Below are 19,523 nucleotides of genomic sequence, written 5' to 3'. Positions count from 1 at the left end.
ACAAAAATTAGCTGGGCATGGTGGCAGGCGCCTGTAATCCCAGCTACTCAGGAGGCTGAGGCAGGAGAAGCGCTTGAACCCAGGAGGCAGAGCTTGCAGTGAGCCACAATGGCACCATTACACTCCAGCCTGGGTGACACAGCGAAACTCTATCTCAAAAAAAACCCTGGAAAGAACCCTCTGTCCATGAAAGATCAGTCAGCAATGAAGACAGAGTGCCTGAAGCTCAGACCCCAGGGGTCTGAGAAGCGGCTTAAGAGATGGCCTATCCAGCCATCCTCCCTCCACACATCCACAGAGGGACTCCTGGAATACTAAGCCACTTGGCCAGGGCCCTCGTACAGGAGAATGCAGGGAAATGGGAGAGCACAGGCACCCCTCCCAAGCCAGGACAGTCCGGTTCAACTTTTTTTTTTTTTTTTGCGACGGAGTTTCACTCTTGTTGCCCGAGCTGGAGTGCAAAGGCGTGACCTTGGCTCACTGCAACCTCCGCCTCCCGGGTTCAAGCGATTTTCCTGCCTCAGCCTCCCGAGTAGCTGGGATTATAGGCATGCACCACCACGCCTGGCTAATTTTTTTGTATTTTCAGTAGAAAGAGGGTTTCACTATGTTAGCCGGGCTGGCCTCAAACTCCTGATCTCAGGTGATCTGCCCACCTCAGCCTCCCAAAGTGCTGGGATTACAGGCGTGAACCACCATGACTGGCCACTCCGGTTCATCTTTAAAACTGCCCGCCTGGCACAGTGTAGACGCTCAGAAGGCGTTTGTTGAATAAAAATAGGATTTCATCTGTGAGGTGGCTTTATAGCTTTCCAAAGAGAGTTACTGCACAGGTGGGGCAATTATAAGAGCAATAAAATCCTTATAAAACCTCCTGATTCAGAGCATGTTTATAGGAGCAGCTTAGTCTCAGAAACAAGGTTTCTCTTTTCTCTGGTAGGGAGGAAATGGACACATTTAGAAGTGCAAAGACCAAGAACTCAAATGGCTGGGATTTCTCTTGTTAACAGGTCTGTTTGAGGTCCGAGCCCAAGAGTATCTGGAAACACTCCCCAGTGGAGAGCACAGCGGTGTCAATAAGTTCCTGAAGGGACTAGGTAAGGCCCCGGGCTCTGGGTGCCCAGCCTGTGTGCCTCTGAGCTGTCTGTCTCAGAGTCCCAGCCGGTTCCCTCCACTGGAGCCAGCGCCCTGAATAATGCAGAGCTCTACGGCCTGCGCTGGGCAGATGCTACTGGCATTTTAACCTCCTGTTCTAATCTGTCCCCAAAGAGAAAACAAAGGAAACGCTGCCCCCAGCACCTCCTTTTCTGGGTCCCCGGGCTTTCTTGCTGTCCTCTTTCTCTATGATCTCCTGCACTGTTCAATCTCAGTGGAACTGAGCTGAGGGAGCATGGCGGGAACCAGACAAGGACGTCTGGCAAGAAAGACTCGCACTGGTGTCCAAATTCCTCTGGAAAGTAGAAACGTGACACTTACAAGGACTGCAGTTTAATCAGTGAAAAGGCCCTTACAGGGAAAGGGAGAATGAAGACAGCCAAAAAAGAGGACGGAGGCCCCAGTAGGGAGGTGTCTGCAGCAGTGAAGCCCTCCCAGAGGGCCTGTGAAGGGCGCCATATCTGTGCCTCCTGCAGGACGGAGGGCTACCTGGAAGCGGAGTGTTTTAAATACACACAGCATTGCTGGGCACTTTCTCCTCCCCTGGCTCCCGAGGGATGTGTTAATTCGGTGCTTCCTTTATTACCACAGAAGCAGCCAGCCCTCCTAGACAGCTCTGATGGTCTTCCTTTCAAACCCCCCAAGTCTGAGGAAGACCCCACGGGGATCTCTGGAAAGAACAAAGCCCCTTTGGCTTCTCCAGAGCAAGGGATGAGGCTCCCCGGGGTGGCGTGGGGGCCTCGTTACCTGCACAACTTCTGGGTGGAAAGGGCAAGATTTATCTCACCCTCCTTTGTCTGCCTTGTGAAATGTTCTCATTTTCCTTTTTTTTAGGCAATAAAATGAAATTTCTCCACAAGAAATAACTCTCAGCTCAGCCTCAAGGGAAAACTTCCTCCTAGTGAAGCCCTATGCTTTAAAAACAGTTCCTGGTGGCCTTTCTGAAAGGCTGGGTCCCAGGTTGTCACGGTGCGGAACTGGAGGCCGCGGTGGCTTCTGGCCGAGGCTGGGCTCTCCCCTGGATGAGGACCTTGGAGCCGCCTGGGAGGACAGCCCCAGAAAGGGAGCCCGAGACCAGGCGTGTCGCCGACATGCAAATGGGTTGTTTTGGTGGTTGGGTTTTTTTTTATCTTAGATATTAAAAGTAAGAAAAATGTGTGGGTTTTCTGTTTATTATGCCAAGGCCAAGAGGAGCCTGTCCTGCCCTACACGTTCCCCTCGTTCGTCCCATCCGGCCGCTCAGCAATGGAGCTAAGAGGAGTGGTGATGGGCAACAGAAATGAGGTGCTCCTCGGAGCGGGACTGACGACACACGAGGACTGTGAGGGGAGGAGGCAGAGCCGGTGCCTCGGGTTCAGGGAGTGAGGCCTCCTAGTGAAAGGCTGGGCCCTTACCCTAGAGTGGAGGCTGGGGAGGAACGGGAGCTGTAGACGGATGTGGCTTCCCAGACACGCTGCTCTTCCAGAAGGGACAGTGATGCCACCTGGTGGCCGAGGCCATGGACGTCTCTCTTCCCAAATGGACCTGACTCTTCTTGACTGCCTTGTTCTCTTAAGAAGAAGCCATGGAACTGTCCACTGCCTGAGTAGTCCCTGGCTTTTAGAGGCACACACACAAAAAGAGGTTAGTAAACTGTTCTAGGGGTCCTCAAGTTTACGACACTGCTCACGGCCCACCTTCCAACACATAGCCACAACTTTGACCCCATTCCCATCTCATTCCAGGGGCCCAGAGCAGCATTAATGCAATAGTGGATGTGCACTGCCTGTACACGGTGCGGGGCGGGGGGACCTTTTGCGGCTGATGGTAACAAGATGGAGGGTGAGAACGCTGGGGCGGCGTCATCAGCCGTGTGCAGCCAGAGAGGCAGCTTGCGTTTTCTGGACCAGAAGCAGGGAGGGTGTGGAGAAGGCAAAAAACCTCAGGGCGACCTAAGAGCTGTCCTGCAGCGGGGACAGTGGGGACAGCAGGGACAGCGGGGAGGCAGGAAAAGCCCCGAACACAGCTGAGGCAGGTTCTCAGAGCAAGCCTCAGGGCCACTACCAGGTGACCCCTGCCCTCAGCTCTCACCAGCGACCCTCACAGAAACACGAAAGGGAGGGGCGCCGACCTCAACAATGGCCCAGAGGGGCTGTGCTGCCTGGCAGGGGTTCTCAACCTTTAGGGAGCGGGAGCAAGGGGCCTTCCGAGAATAAATAGAAATGAGGAAAATGAGGGGAGGTGACCTCTCATCCTTCCTCTTAGCTGGAGTTATGGACCACCTCGCCCCTCCAAGTTCTACCCAGGCTTTGGTGTGTCCATTACTTTTTCAGAGGTGAAGATCCACAGTTTACATCAAATTCTCAAAGATGCTCCCAGAATGGTAGAAACCAGGCTGTGCATAAAAATTAACCTGCCTGGCCGGGCGCAATGGCTCATGCCTATAATCCCAGCACTTTGAGAGGCCAAGGCAGGCAGGTGGATCACCTGAGGTCAGGAGTTCAAGATCAGCCTGGCCAACATGGCAAAACCCCATCTGTACTAAAAATACAAGGAAAACTTAGCCAGGCATCGTGGTCCGTGCCTGTAATCCCAACTACCTGGAAGGCTGAGGCAGAAGAATCACTTGAACTTGGGAGGCGAAGGTTGCAGTGAGCCGAGATCATGCCACTGCACTCCAGCCTGGACAACAGAGCAAGACTCCTTCTCAAAAAAACTCTGGCTGGGTGTGTGTGGGTGGGGACTGGGGGGATGCCTGAATGAGAATCCCTGAATCCTTGAGTGTGGGGGCTCAGGAATATGTATCTAACAAGCTCCTTGGATTAGTCAAGTTTGTGTGGGGGCTCAGGAATATATGTATCTAGCAAGCTCCTCAGACTAGTCAACTTTATTAATAGTGTGCATATTTGTATATTGCCCAGAAAGGGACACTTTTTGGAATATACTTTCTTTTTTTTAACTTATTTCGCATTATATTGTTTACTTAGTAACTCCAAGCAAATAAATGTACATCTTTATCAACATTCCCAATGACTGCATAATATTCCATTTTGTGGGGATACTAAAAGCTATTAGTTCATCAGCATTTGGCTCTTTATACATGCAGGACGTTTCCAGTTTTTAACATCGTAACATCGAAAACAGCATCTTTGTACAAGTATCTCAGCACACTTGCCCCATCTTAATTTTCATTTTTGCTTAAAGTAAAATATACATACTTTTTTTTCAATTTATTTACTTTTTTTTTTTTTTTGAGATGGAGTCTATCGCCCAGGCTGGAGTGCAGTGGCACGATCTTGGCTCACTGCAACCTCCACCTCCCGAGTTCAAGCGATTCTCCCCCTTCAGCCTCCTGAGTAGCTGGGATTACAGGCGGGCACCACCACACCTGGCTAATTTTTGTATTTTTAGCAGAGACGGTGTTTCACCATGTTGACCAGGCTGGTCTCAAACTCCTGACCTCAGGTGATCCGCCCGCCTTGGCTCCCAAAGTGCTGGGATTACAGGCGTGAGCCACCACGCCCTGCCAAAATATACATACTTTAAAAATACACATACAGATATTAGTGTACAGCCTAACAAACATTCACAAATGACCATGTGAAAGTTGCCAGAATCAAAATGGAGCCACACAGACACACAAAATACTTGTGTGAGGACATCTGCCCAGCAACTGCCTGTCCAGCCTCAGACTGGCGCCAGCCTTGTTATGGATCCTTGTAGCCAAGGATAATGATCTCAAAACAATGTGATCCTCCCTACTTTTCCTGTAAAAACCCTGTCTTCCTTTACCTCCTTGAATATGCAGCACATAGTTTTTACTATGTCCTGTGTATTACCATTGCAATGGCTATTCTCAAATAAACATGGTTTTCTTTTAGGAAAAAAAAAGAAGGTGGGCACAGAGGTCCATGCTTATAATCCTAACACTTTGGGAGGCTGAGGTGGGAGGATCACTTAAGACCAGGAGTTCAAGACCAGCCTGGGCAACATAGTGGGTCCACCCATCTCTACAGAAAATTTTAAAAATTAGCCTGGCATGGTGGTGCACTCCTGTAGTCCCAGCTACTCAGGAGGCTGAGGCAGGAGAATTGCTTGAACCTGGGAAGCAGAGGTTGCAGTGAACCGATATTGCACCACTGCACTCCAACCTGAGTGACAGAGCAACCTGAGTGACTTTCAAAACAAGACAAAACGTCACGCCTGTAATCCCAGCACTTTGGGAGGCTGAGGTGGGTGGATCACTTAAGGTCAGGAGCTCGAGACCAGCATGGCCAACATGGCAAACCCCCATCTCTACTAAAAATACAAAAATTAGCCAGGTGTGGTGGCAGGCACCTGTAATCTCAACCGCTCAGGAGGCTGACGTGGGAGGATCACTTGAACCCAGGAGGCAGAGGTTGCAATGAGCTGAGATCACGCCAGTGCGCTCCAGCCCGGGCAACAGAGTGAGACACTGTCTCAAAAAAAAAAAAAGGAATATCAATGAAACGAGTGACAGCATCCAGGGCCACAGGGGTCACACCCTCAGGCATATCAAAGCTGGTAAATAGAATTTTTTTTTTTTTTTTTTTTTTTTGGTAGAGATGGGATTTCACTATGTTGCCAGGGCTGTTCTTTTTTTTTTTTTTTTTTTTTTTGAGACAGAGTCTCAGTCTGTCGCCCAGGCTAGAGTGCAGTGGCGCTATCTCGGCTCACTGCAACCTCTGCCTCCCGGGTTCAAGTGATTCTCCTGCCTCAGCCTCCCGAGTAGCCGGGATTACAGGCGCCCGCCACCATGCCCAGCTAATTTTATTTTTAGTAGAGACAGGGTTTCACCATCTTGGCCAGGCTGGTCTTGAGCTCCTGACCTCGTGATCCACCCACCTCAGCCTTCAAAGTGCTGGGATTACAGGCGTAAACCACCGGCCACCAGGGCTGTTCTTGAACTCCTAGGTTCAAAAAATCCTTCTGCCTCAGCCTCCCAAAGTGTTGAGATTAAAAGCATGAGCCACCACGCCTGACCTGGTCTTTTTTCTTTTAAGTCCCATTGCTCTGGATACCTTGCATAGGCTTGAAAAGCAAATCCAAAGCGGTACACGGCAGACCCCAAAGACCCTGAGGAGCCAAGCAAGCTGTGGGAGTGGGCTTTGGGAAGGACAAGATGAGTGGAAGCCGGAGACCTGTGCAAAGGTTCATAAGAAAAGCAAAAGTTACACATGCGGCCAACAAGCATATGAGAAAAAGTTCAGTATCACTGAACATTACAGAAATACACATCAAAACCACAATGAGATACCATCTCGCACCTCTCAGAATAGCTATTATTAAAAAGTCGGCCAAACATGATGGCTCATGCCTGTAATCCCAGAACTTTCCGAGGCCATGCATGGCAGGTGGAATACTTGAGGCCAGGAGCTCAGCACCAGCCTGGGCAGAGGAGCGAGACCTCATCTCAATTTAAAAAAAAAAAAAAAAGTCAAAAAATAACAGATGCTGGAGAGATTGCGGAGAAAAACGCTTAAACCAAGCTTATCCAACCCACAGCCCATGGGCCACATGCGACCCAGGACGGCTTTGAATGTGGCCCAACACAAATTCCTAAACTTTCTTCAAACATTTTGAGGGCTGGGTGTGGTGGCTCACACCTGTAATCCCAGCACTTTGGGAGGCCAAGGAAGGTGGATCACTTGAGGTCAGAAGTTAGAGACCAGCCTGGCCTGGCCAACATGATGAAACCCATGTCTACTAAAACTGAAAAAATAAATACAAAAATTAGCCAGGGGTGGTGATGCACACTTGCATTCCCAGCTACTCGGGAGGCTGAGGCACAAGAATCGCTTGAACCCAGGAGGCTGAGATTGTGGTGGGTTGAGATTGTGCCATTACACTCCAGCCTGGCGACAGAGTGAGGATTCATCTCAAAAAAAAAAAAAAAAGCTTAGTACCTGGGAGATGAAATGATCTGTACAACAAATCCCAGTGACATGCGTTTACTTTTTTTTTTTGAAACAGTCTTGCTCTGTCGCCCAGGCTGGAGTGCAGTGGCATGATCTCGGCTCACTGTAAGCTCTGCCTCCTGGGTTCACACCATTCTCCTGCCTCAACCTCCCAAGTAGCTGGGACTACAGGCGCCCGCCACCACACCTGGCTAATTTTTTTGTATTTTTAGTAGAGATGGGGTTTTACCATGTTAGCCAGGATGGTCTCGATCTCCTGACCTCGTGATCTGCCCACCTCCACCTCCCAAAGTGCTGGGATTACAGGCGTGAGCCACTGCGCCCAGCTACATATTTTTTTTTTTTTTTTGAGATGGAGTCTCACTCTGTTGCCCAGGCTGGAGTGCAGTGGAGCAATCTTGGCTCACTGCAACCTCCGCCTCCTGGGTTCAAGCAATTCTCCTGCCTCAGCCTCCTGAGTAGCTGGGACCACAGATGCCTGCCACCACTCCCGGCTAATTTTTGTATTTTTAATAGAGATGGGGTTTCACCATGTTGGCCAGGCTGGTCTCGAACTCCTGACCTCAGGTAATCCGCCCACCTCAGCCTCCCAAAGTGCTGGGATTACAGGCGTGAGCCACCACGCCCGGCCACGAGTTTACTTATATAACAAACCTGCACATGTACCCTTGAACCTAAAATCAAAATTAAAAAAAAAAAAAAGCAAAGCAAAAGGCAAGTGAGCAGGGCCATGTACCTGCTGGCACCTGTGAAGGCCAATTAACTTCAGTCCACGGCTTGTACAGTGACCACACCCGGCCCTCACCCAGCACCTAGCTGGAGCTCAGCAGCCCAACCTCTGACTTCTTTCTGGCATGAACAGATGCTGGCAGCAGGCCACGGAGCAAACCGTCTGACCTTTGATCACCCCTGGGCTCCTTACCGGTCCCTCTTGCTCTCCTCGTCCTCTGCCCATCACCTCTTCCCGCCCCAGTATAATCCTAAAAGACCACACACTTAAGATCTGAAACCGGAACCTCACAACAGGTTGTCCCTCCCGCTATAGAGCTGATTCCAGTGCCCCTCACCCTGCCACCATCCCCCACCCCTGCCCTGGGGGAATGTAGACTGGGTTGTTTTTCGGTCAGAGAACTCCAGATTCACAGGGACCTGCCCTTCTCTCTCACCAGCCCCATGGACAGGAGTGAAAGAGCTATTCAATAGGGCTGTGGGTGATTGAGGAGGACTACCCACAGGTTGAGGCTGCAGTGAGCCCTGATTGTGCCATTGCACTCCAGCCTGGGCAACAGGCTTCGTCTCAAAAACAAAACAACAAAAAAAGTTAAAAAAAAATTTTTTTTAAAGAGATGGGGCTACGAGAGCCAAGGGTAAAGCCACAGATGCCCCATATCTGGAGATGGAGGCCGTTTACCCTCTGAGGACGAAGGCCAAATGAGGGCCTGCCACATCAAGCAGAGGTGTCACCGACTGTGTTTCCTGGCCTTACCAAAATTAAAAGCAAAAAGCAGAGCTGAGCTTGGTGGCTCATGCATGTAATCCTACCATTTTGGGAGGCCCAGGCAGGTGAATCATGTGAGGCCAGAAGTTCGAGACCAGCATGGGCAAAAAAACAACATCAAGTCTAAAAAAAAAGGCCAGGTGTAGTGGCTCACGCCTGTAATCCCAGCACTTTGGGAGGCTGAGGCAGACAGATCCCTTGAGGTCAGATGTTCGAGACCAGCCTGGCCAACATGGTGAAATCCCATCTCTAATAAAAATACAAAAATTAGCCGGGCGTGGTGACTCATGCCTGTAATCCCAGGACTTTGGGAGGCCAAGGCAGGCGGATCACCAGGTCAGGAGTTCAAGACCAGCCTGACCAACATGGTGAAACCCCGTCTCTGCTAAAAATACAAAAATTAGCCCAGCGTGGTGGTGTGCGCCTGTAATCCCAGCTACTCAGGAGGCTGAGGCAGGAGAATCACTTGAACCCGGGAGGCAGAGGTTGCAGTGAGCCAAGACTGCACCACCGCACTCCAGCCTAAGCTACAGAGTGAGACTCCGTCTCAAAAAAAAAAAAAAAAAAATTAGCTGGGCGTAGTGGCGCACGCCTGTAGTCCCAGCTAATCGGGAGACTGAGACAGGAGAATTGCTATAACCCGGGAGGTGGAGGATGCAGTGAGCTGAGATCCTGCCACTGCACTCTGGGCTGGGCAACAGAAGGATACTCCATCTTAAAAAAAAAAAAAAGGAAAAGGGCCGGTCGCAGTGGCTCACGCCTGTAATCCCAGCACTTTGGGAGGCTGAGGTGGGCAGACCACGAGGTCTGGAGATCCAGACCATCCTGGCTAACACGGTGAAACCCCGTCTCTACTAAAAATACAAAAACTTAGCCAGGCATGGTGGAGGGCGCCTGTAGTCTCAGCTACTCGGGAGGCTGAGGCAGGAGAATGGCATGAACCCGGGAGGCAGAGGTTGCAGTGAGTTGAGATCGCGCCACTGCACTCCAGCCTGGGTGACAGAGTGAGACTCCATCTCAAAAAAAAAAAAGTTCAAATTTAAAAGGTTTTATTTTATTTTATTATTTTATTTTATTTATTTATTTATTTATTTTTGAGTCGGAGTTTCACTGTTGTTGCCTAGGCTGGAGTGCAATGGCGCGATCTCGGCTCACCACAACCTCCGCCTCCCAGGTTCAAGTGATTCTCCTGCCTCAGCCTCCCAAATAGCTGGGATTATAGGCATGCACCACCACGCCTGGCTAATTTTATGTTTTTAGTAGAGATGGGGTTTCTCCACTTTAGTCAGGTTGGTCTCGAACTCCCAACTTCAGATGATCCACCCACCTCGGCCTCCCAAAGTGCTGGGATTACAGGTGTGAACCACTGTGCCTGGCTACTATTTCATTTTTTTGAGATGGACTCTCACTGTGTTGCCCAGGCTGGAGTGCAGTGGCATGATCTCGGCTCATTGCAACCTCCACCTCCAGGGTCCAAGTGATTCTCCTGCCTTAGCCTCCCGGTAACTGGGATTACAGGCATGCGCCACTACACACAGCTAATTTTTGTATTTTTACTAGAGACTAGGTTTCACTGTCTCAGCCAGGCTGGTCTCAAGCTCCTGACCTCAAGCAATCTGCCAGCCTCAGCCTCCCAAAGTGCTGGGATTAAAAGCATGAGCCCTGTGCCCAGCCACAAACATTTTTTTAAAAAAGAAAACACTGGCCAGGTACGGTGGCTCACACCTGTAATCCCAGCACTTTGGGAGGCAGAGGTGGGGAGATCGTGAGGTCAGGAATTCAAGACCAGCCTGACCAACATGGTGAACCCTCGTCTCTACTAAAAATACAAAAATTACCAGGGCCTGGTGGCATGTGCCTATAATCCCTGTAATCAGGAGACTGAGCCAGGAGAATCACTTGAACCCGGGAGGCAGAGGTTGCAGTGAACTGAGATTGTGCCACTGCACTCCAGCCTGGGCGACAGAGTGAGACTCCATCTAAAAAAAAAAAAAAAAAAGAAACACCAATCTACGGTAATAGAATTCAGAAAGTGATTGTGCACTGGGATGAGAAAATGAACTAGAAAGAAGCAGGAAGGAACATTCTGTGATGATGGAAGTCTTTATCTTGGTTTATGGTTACCTCGTGGTTGTACATGATTGTCAAAACTCACTGAACAGGTTGGGCAGGGTGGCTCACACCTGTAATCCCAACAGTTTGGGAGGCCAAGGCAGGTGGATTGCTTGAGCTCAGAAGCTTCAGACAAGCCTGGGCATGGTGAAACCCTGTCTTCACAAAAAATACAAAAATTAGCTTGGCACCGTAGCACACACCTGTAATCCCAGCTACTTGGAGGGTGAGGTGGGAGGATGGCTTGAGCCTGGGAGGTCAAGGCTGCAGTGAGCCTTAAGTGCACCACTGCATTCCAGCCTGTGTAACAGGAGCGAGACCCTGTCTAAAAAATAAAAATAAAAATAAAAAGGCCGGGCACGGTGGCTCATGCCTGTAATCCGAACACTTTGGGAGGCTGAGGTGGGCGGATCACGAGCTCAGGAGATGGAGACCATCTTGGTAAACACGGTGAAACCCTGTCTCTACTAAAAATACAAAAAATTAGCCAGGTGTGGTGGTGGGCGCCTGCAGTCCCAGCTGCTCGGGAGGCTGAGGCAGGAGAATGGCGTGAATCCGGCAGGCGGAGCTTGCAGTAAGCCGAGATCGTGCCACTGCACTCCAGCCTGGTGACAGAGTGAGACTCCTTCTGAAAAAAAGAAAGAGAGAGAGAGAAAGAAAATCACTGAATATGTAAGATCTGTGCATGTTTTTGCATGTCAATTATTTCTCTTTTTTTGAGACAGGGTCTCACTCTGTCGCCCAGGCTGCAGTGCAGTGCCATAATCTTGGCTCATTGCAACCTCTGCCTCCTGGGTTCAAGTGATTTTCCTGCCTCAGCCTCCTGAGTAGCTGGGATTACAGGTGGGGGCCACCATGCCCAGCTAATTTGTGTACTTTTAGTAGAGATGGGGGTTTCACCATATTGACCAGGCTGGTCTTGAACTCCTGACCTCAAGTGATCTGCCCGCCTCAGCCTTCCAAAGTTCTGGGATTACAGGCATGACTTACTGAGCCCCACCCCCCTGTTTGTTTGTTTTTTTCTGCAGATACATTGGCTGGAAATGTAAATTATTTCTCAATTTGAGAAATGTAATTGAAAAAAATACTGGGGGAAAAAAGTCACCTCATCAAAAAATATCATTAGGAGAGTGAAAAGATATGTCATACACTGGGGAACAATATTCGTAACACATATAGCCAACAAAGGATTAGTATCTTTTTTTTTTTTTTCCTTAAGACAGGATCTGGCTCTGTTGCCCAGGCTGGAGTGCAATGGCACCATCACAGCTCACTGCAGCTTGGACCTCCTGGGCCCAACCCCACCTCAGCCTCCCAAGTAGTTACAAGCACACACCACCATGGTTATGTATTTTCCTTTTCCCTTTTTTTTTTTTTTTTTTTTGAGACAGAGTCTCACACTGTTGCCCAGGCTGGAGTGCAGTGGCGCGATCTCGGCCCACTGCAACCTCCGCTTCCCGAGTTCAGGCAATTCTCTGCCTTAACCTCCTGAGTAGCTGAGACTACAGGCGTGCACACTATGCCCAACTAATTTTTTTGCATTTTTAGTGGAGAGGGGGTTTTGCCATGTTGGCCAGGCTGGCTTCAAATTCCTGACCTCAAGTGATCCACCCACCTTGGCCTCCCAAAGTGCTGGGGTAGCAGGCATGAGCCACCTCACCAGGTCCCCCAAAGCATAAATTTTTAATTAATATTTATGTGCACAGGAGTTCATAGAAAATTGAAACTCAAAGAAGGTCACTTAGACTCTGGGGCTTATATACCATTTTAACAAAAGAAAGGGGTTTGGGCTTCAAGGGTTGATTGATTACTTGTGGGAAAGTGACTAGGAATACAGGAGAAACTAACGGCAGACAAGGGTTATTTTCGTCAGGCTTGTTTATGCAGACTCACCCTGCTGCCAGCTCTCTGTCTCTGGTGATAAGAGCGGCTCTCCTCTTTCTGGTACAAGAAGGGAGTTGCCTTCACAAGGGAAATTCACGCCACCTTCACTGAGGGAAATTTCTGCTCTGTTCTTAGTTGGCTAAGAGAAGGGCAGAGAACCTTCTTGTATCTGTTGATCCTCAATTGCTTTCAGCTGAAAATAATCCTATGCCAAAGTGCATCTCTTGGGGGTGGCACAACCTGATCCCCTTTCATTTGAACTGTGTGCATTGCTTAGAAAAAGCCATAATTTTCAAAAAAAAAAAAAAAAAGTCATCATCCCCCTTTCATGTTATGTCAAGCCCAGCCAACTGGCATCTTTTTTTTTTTTTTTTTTTGAGACGGAGTCTTGCTCTGTCACTCAGGCTGGCATGCAGCAGCATGATCTCAGCTCACTGCAGCCTCTGCCTCCCGGGTTAAAGCGATTCTCATGCCTCAGCTTCCCGAGTAGCTGGGATTACAGGTGCGTGCCACCACGTCAGGTTAATTTTTTTGTAATTTTAGTAGAAACAGGGTTTTACCATGTTGACCAGGCTGGTCTGGAACTCCTGACCTCAGCTGATCCGCCTTCCTTTGCCTCCCAAAGTACTGGGATTACAGGTGTGAGCCACGGCACCGGGCCCCAACTGGCGTCTCAATGGCAAACTGATTGTCTTGGCCTTTCCTGGGAGAGGGGAGGAGACTTATGCCAGCCATTACTCCAGACTCTTATCTTCCCTGCTGGGGGCCAGGGCACCAAAGGGGCCGAGAGGTACAGGAGAGAGTGAGGCATGGAGCAGCTGCATCAGCAATGCCACCTGCTTACTGTGGAACTTGGAACATGACTCCTCTCCTACCGGCCTCCCGTTCCCCCATCTGTACAACAGAAAAGATCTCTCCTGTCTCCAGCCTTGTCTGACACCTGGCACACCTGTGGCTATACCCAGGATGGGTGACCTGGAAGCCTGGTCCAGGGCCTTCAGCTGATGTTGACATTGTCAGATTCAGGAGACGGGGGGAGGTGGAGCCCTGTGCAAAACAAGGGGGTGCCTGAGGAGGGAGGAGACGAGAGTTAGCTGTTGCCCCCATGTCTGCCAGGCAGCTAACAGCTGAGCTGACCTTAATGTCAGGGCATGCCTCAGCTTGTCTTAACAGCTATTTATAGCTCGGGTGCCTCCTTATTTGGTAGCTGACTGCACTGCAGTCTGTGGCCTCTCTCCACAGGGATGCCTGCCTTCCTGACAAGCAGCCCAGGCTCCTGATGCAGTTCTGTCTCCTGCAGCCTTTACGCAGAACAGGCTCACATCTGTGTGAGCTCTGTGTGAGCCTTACCTATTCCAAATGCCCTTTAAAGCCATTTACATAGCCGTTACATGTTTAATTGTGTTAAAATACACATAACATAATCCCAGCACTTTGGGAGGTCAAGGCGGCCAGAGGATCATTTGAGGGGCCAGGAGTTTGACACTAGCCTTGGCAACATAGCAAGACCCCCATCTATACTTAAAAAAAAAAAAGAAGATAATGGGGTTGAGGGTGCCCTCTGTGACTGGCCAGGGGTTTGGAGGTGATCACTCTAGCCTATTTACTCTCACCAATCCAAGACACCTGCTAACCCCCAGAATCTTTAAAGGACCAGTCTTTCCACCCTGTGATGCATTTGGGGGCACAATGGGTACCCGTCTCTCCTCTCCCACCCATTATGGGCTGAACTGTGTCCATCCCAAAATTCATATGCTGAAGTCTCAACTTCCAGCACCTCAGAATGTAACCGTATTTGGAGATAGGGTCTGGAGGAGGTAATTAAGTTAAAATGGGGGCCTATGGGTGGCCTCTAATCCAACATGACTAGTGTCCTTAAAAGAAAGAAAATTGGGGCCAGGTGTAGTGGCTCATGCCTGTAATCCCAGCACTTTGGGATGCTGAGGCAAGAGGATCACATGAGGTCAGGAGTTTGAGACCAGCCTGGCCAAGATGACAAACCCCCATCTCTACGTAAAAAAAAAAAAAAAAAAAAAAAAAAATAGACGGGCGTGGTGGTGCGCGCCTGTAATCCCAGCTACTAGGGAGGTTGAGGCAAGAGAATCACTTGAACCTGGGAGGCTGAGGTTGAAGTGAGCCGAGATTATGCCACTGCACTCCAGTCCGGGTGACAGAGTGAGACTCCGTCTCAAAAAAAAGGAAGAAAGAAATGTGGACACAGACACAGAAAGAAAACTGTGTGAGGATATGGGGAGAAGGTGGCCATCAACAAGCCAAGGAGAGAGACCTCAGAAGAAACCAACCCTGCCAATCAGCACCTTGATAGCAGACTTCCAGCTTCCAGAACTGGGGGAAGATGAGTTTCTCTTAGTTAAGCCACGTTTGTGAAACTTGGTAATGGCAGCCCTAGCTGACTCCTGTGACTCCCCTCCTCTGTTCTCTGATTTTACAAAGAATATCCTGAGCTGGATTCCTCCTCAAACTTGATTTTTCGGGCAAAGAGAGGTTCAAATGGCAAAGCATTGGCTGGGCTTTTGAGGCTCACCCTCCTCAATCCTCCACAGCACAGACACTCCAGGATTCCCGGGACCTCTGGACAGACACCTCTTCCCACAGGCCCCTGCTGCTTTCTCAAGGAGCCAATGTCACCGCTACCCTTTCCTAGCTCTGACGGCCATCCAACTTGCCCACCTCACACGGGTCCCACCTCAAACCAAGCATCCCAGGCCTCATTTTAGCCATGAGGATTTCCCCAGTACAGGCGGTGGCCAGTGAGGCAGCATTTCACATAGACACATGTCTATGTAAACACATTTAGCATAGACCATGAATCAAGACACCATGCTTCACAGGCCTGAGTCCCACCCCTCCCCAGATCACAGTCCACCCCTAAAAGAATTATCCATTGAGATTCCACTCAACACATGTTCCTTTAGTACCGTCTATGGGCCGGAGACTCCAGCAAGCAATGGCACAAGAAAAACGACCCATTCCTTGTCCTCAGGAGACATCCCACCTAGTGGGGAAGATTTTTTTTTTTTTTTTTTTGAGACGGACTTTTGCTCTTGTTGCCCAAGCTGGAGTGCAATGCCACGATCTCGGCTCACTGCCACCTCCACCTCCCAGGTTCAAGCGATTCTCCTGCCCCAGGCTCCCGAGTATCTGGGATTACAAGCACGTGCCACCACGCCTGGCTAATTTTTTGTATTTTTAATAGAAACAGGGTTTCACTATGTTAGCCAGCCTGGTCTCAAACTCCTAACGTCAGGTGATCTGCCCGCCTCAGCCTCCCAAAGTGCTGGGATTACAGGCGTGAGCCACTGCGCCCAGCCGATTTTATTTAATTTATTTATTTATTTTAAACAGAATCTTGCTCTCACTCTGTCGCCCAGGTTGGAGTGCAGTGGCGCGATCTCAGCTCACTGCAACCTCTGCCTCCCAGGTTCAAGCGATTCTCCCGCCTCAGCCTCCCGAGTAGCTGGGAATACAGGCGTATGCCACCACGCCCGGCTAATTTTTGTATTTTTAGTAGAGATGGGGTTCGCCATGTTGGCCAAGCTGGGCCACGGCTTGGACAAGCTGGGTCTAGGTTCTACTGCTCACTACACAGTAAGACGATGACTGAGACTATAAGTATTGCCAAGAAGAAGGTTTTAATTGGTGTTGTAGTCGGGGGTACAAGGGGTGCTGCAGCCCAGGAGATGGGAGCTCAGTCTCAAATCCGTCTCCCTGATGGACTAAAGGCAGGGATTTATATAGCAGGGAAGAAATGTAACCATGTGTTGAAAAAAACAGGAACTAGGGAGGGGTAAGGAAGCAATCATGATGAATGAGGGATCACACATCACATTGTCTGGACATAGTGATCTGGTGAATTTCAGTTCTTTGATACTTTTTTTTTTTTTTTTTTGAGACAGAGTCTTGCTCTGTTGCCCAGGCTGGAGTGCAATGGGGTGATCTCCACTCACTGCAACGTCTGCCTCCCAGGTTCAAGTGATCCTCCTACCTCAGCCTCCCGAGTAGCTGGGATTACAGGCATGTACCACCACGCCCAGCTAATTTTTGTATTTTTAGTAGAGATGGGTTTTCACCATGTTGGTCACGCTGGTCTCAAACTCCTGGCCTCAAGTGATCCACTCACCTCAGCCTCCCAAAGTGCTGGGATTACAGGTGTGAGCCACCATGCCTGACCTGATTCTTTCTTTTTGTTCTTTTTTTTTCTTTATTTTTCTTTTTCTTTCTTTCTTTCTTTTTTTTTTTTTTTTTGAGAGGCTGAAAGTCTTTCCTGAGGAAGAAACTCAGATAAAACAAGCTGGTCTTCCCTGGTTCCAGGTGGTGAAGGCCCACCATTGAAGGGAACATTTTACCACACACCGTACCTTTTTTTTTTTTTTTTTAATTATGTTGTCCAGTCTGGAAAATAGCTGGGAATATAGAGATGCGCCACCGGGCCCGGCTTACACTATACATCTTTTTTTAAAATGTGGTAAAATATATGTAATGTAACATTTACCATTTAATCAATTTAAAGTAAACAGTTCAGTGGCATTAAGTATTGTATTAGGTTGGCGCAAAAGTAATTGTGGTTTTTGCCATTGAAAGTGATGGCAACGCTGGGTGTGGTGGCTCACATCTGTAATCCCAGCACTTTGAGAGGCTGAGGTGAGTGGATCGCCTGAGGTCCGGAGTTCGAGACCAGCCTGGCCAACATAGTGAAACCCCATCTCTACTAAAAATACAAAAAATTAGCTGGGCGTGGTGGCGGGCGCTTGTAATCCCAGCTACTAGGGAGGCTGAGGCAGGAGAATCGCTTGAACCCAGGAGGCAGAGGTTTCAGTGAACTGAAATCATGCCATTGCGCTCCAGCCTGGGCAACAAGAGCGAAACTCCATCTCATCTCAAAAAAAAAAAAAGAAAGAAAAAAGAAAGTGATGGCAAAAACCGCAACTACTTTTGTGCCGACCTAATACAACAATTACCATCATCCATCTCCAGAATTTTTTTTATCTTCCAAAATTCTATACCCATTAAACAACCCCCATTCCCCCTTTTTCCAACCCCTGGCAACCACCATTCTACTTTTTGTCTCTATTAATTTGACATATTTTTCTTATTTTATTTTGAGACAGGGTCTCACTGTCACACATACTGCATGGAGTGTATTGGTGAGCTCATAGTTTCCTCCAGTATCAACCTCCTGGGCTCAGGTGATCCTCCCACTTCAGCCTCACAAGTAGCTGGGACTACAAGTGTGCGCCACCAGACTGGCTAAGTTTTTTTTTTTTTTTGAGACAAAGTCTCACTCTTGTCCCCCAGGCTGGAGTGCGATGGCGTGATCTCGGCTCATTGCAATTTCCGCCTCCCGGGTTCAAGCGATTCTCCTGCCTCGGCCCCCCTGCCCGAGTAGCTGGGATTACAGGTGCTTGCCACCAGGCCCGGTTAATTTTTGTATTTTTAGTAGAGACGGGGTTTCACCATGTTGGCCAGGCTGGTCTAGAACTCCTGACCTCAGGTGATCCACCCACCTCAGCCTCCCAAAGTGCTTGGATTACAGGCGTGAGCCACCATGCCCGGCCTAATTTTTTGTTTTTTGTAGAGACCAAGTCTCACTATGTTGCCCTAGCTGGTCTCGAACTGCTGGGCTCAAATGATTCTCCCACCTAGGCCTCATAAAGTGTTGGAATTACAGGTATGAGCCACCGCACCCAGCCCACATGTGGATTTTAAAGCTGTCCAGAATTTTGATATGGCTTGCCATAGAGAGACTGCAAGGCAGGCGCTAAGGTCTCCGATAAATGGTCAGGACTTGTTTACTTGACTCAATTAACAGGGTTGATTTGTTTTTCAGAACAGCTTGTGTGTAGAAACCTTGAGTAGAACTTGGAAACATCCCAGTTAGAAGGGTTGATAACACCAGCAAAACCGGCAGCTGCAGGGCCCAGAGCTGCCTTTCTTCCACAGCTAGAATGTAATCTGACCATGCCAGTCCTCTGCCTGAAACCACCCAGGGGCTCCCCATGGCCTGCAGGACTAAGTCCAGCCACCAGCTGGCTGCAAGCTGCCCTGGCTGCCTAGGCCTTTATGCTCCAACAATAAATGCACAGGTCGGGCCAGGTGCGGTGGCTCACGCCTGTAATCTCAGCACTTTGGGAAGTTGAGGTGGGCGAATCACCTGAGGTCAAGAGTTCAAGACCAACCTGGCCAACATGGTGAAACCCCATCTCTACTAAAATACAAAAATTAGCCAGGCGTGGTGGTAGGCACCTGTAATCCCAGCTACTCGGGAGGCTGAGGCAGGAGAATCTCTTGAACCCGGGAGGCGGAGGTTGCAATGAGCCGAGATTGAGCTGCACTGCAGCCTGGGCGACAGAGCAAGACTTGGTCTTAGAAAAAAAAAAAAAAAAAAAAATGAAGCAGGATGGAGTCAGTTAAGTCAGATCTCTTTCACTGTAATAATTCTGTCAGTTATAATTTTGGCAAAGGTGGTTTTATTGGCAGGGCAAGTGTCCCCTAACATCTCTCTCCTTGGCTTGCAGAGGAGTCTTCTGTGTCCTCACAAGGCCATCCCTTTATGGGTCTTTTTGGGTGTCTATGTCCTAATCTCTTCTTCTTCTAAGGAATCATGTTGGATTACGGCCCATCTTAATGCGCTCATTTTAATTCAATTACCTCTTTAAAGACCCTGTCTCCAAATACAGTTACATTCTGAGGTAAAGGGGGTTAGGACTCCATATGAATTTAGGGATGCGGGATACAATTTAGCCCATAACAGGGTCAAATTCCATAAGGCTCTGTAGATCATGTTAAGGATTTTAATTTTAACTTTAAAATTAATCAGAAGCTGGACGTGGTGGCTCAAGTCTGTAATCACAACACTTTAGGAGGCTCAGGCAGGAGGATCACTTGAACCCAGAAGTTCAAGACCAACCTGGCCAACATAAAGAGACCCTGTCTCT

The 19,523-nt window shown here is 49.1% G+C and overlaps 1 protein-coding gene across 6 annotated transcripts in view; it reads left to right on the top strand.

The window, feature by feature from the left end:
- DENND2A (DENN domain containing 2A) overlaps window positions 1-4,164 on the top strand; it is a 123,971-nt gene extending 119,807 nt beyond the window's left edge. For all 6 annotated transcript variants that reach the window (XM_016945474.4, XM_016945472.4, XM_016945469.4 and 3 more), the window contains 2 exons: window positions 1,011-1,097; window positions 1,990-4,164. In XM_016945474.4, coding sequence (XP_016800963.2) covers window positions 1,011-1,097; window positions 1,990-2,021 — 119 coding nt within the window. In that variant the 3' untranslated portion in view covers window positions 2,022-4,164. The remainder of the gene's footprint in view (window positions 1-1,010; window positions 1,098-1,989) is intronic.
- The last annotated feature ends 15,359 nt before the right edge of the window (window positions 4,165-19,523 follow it).

This window comes from Pan troglodytes, chromosome 6, assembly GCF_028858775.2.
Source record: "Pan troglodytes isolate AG18354 chromosome 6, NHGRI_mPanTro3-v2.0_pri, whole genome shotgun sequence".
Taxonomy (NCBI): Eukaryota; Metazoa; Chordata; class Mammalia; order Primates; family Hominidae; genus Pan; species Pan troglodytes.
This window is presented reverse-complemented; position numbering and strand designations above follow the sequence as displayed.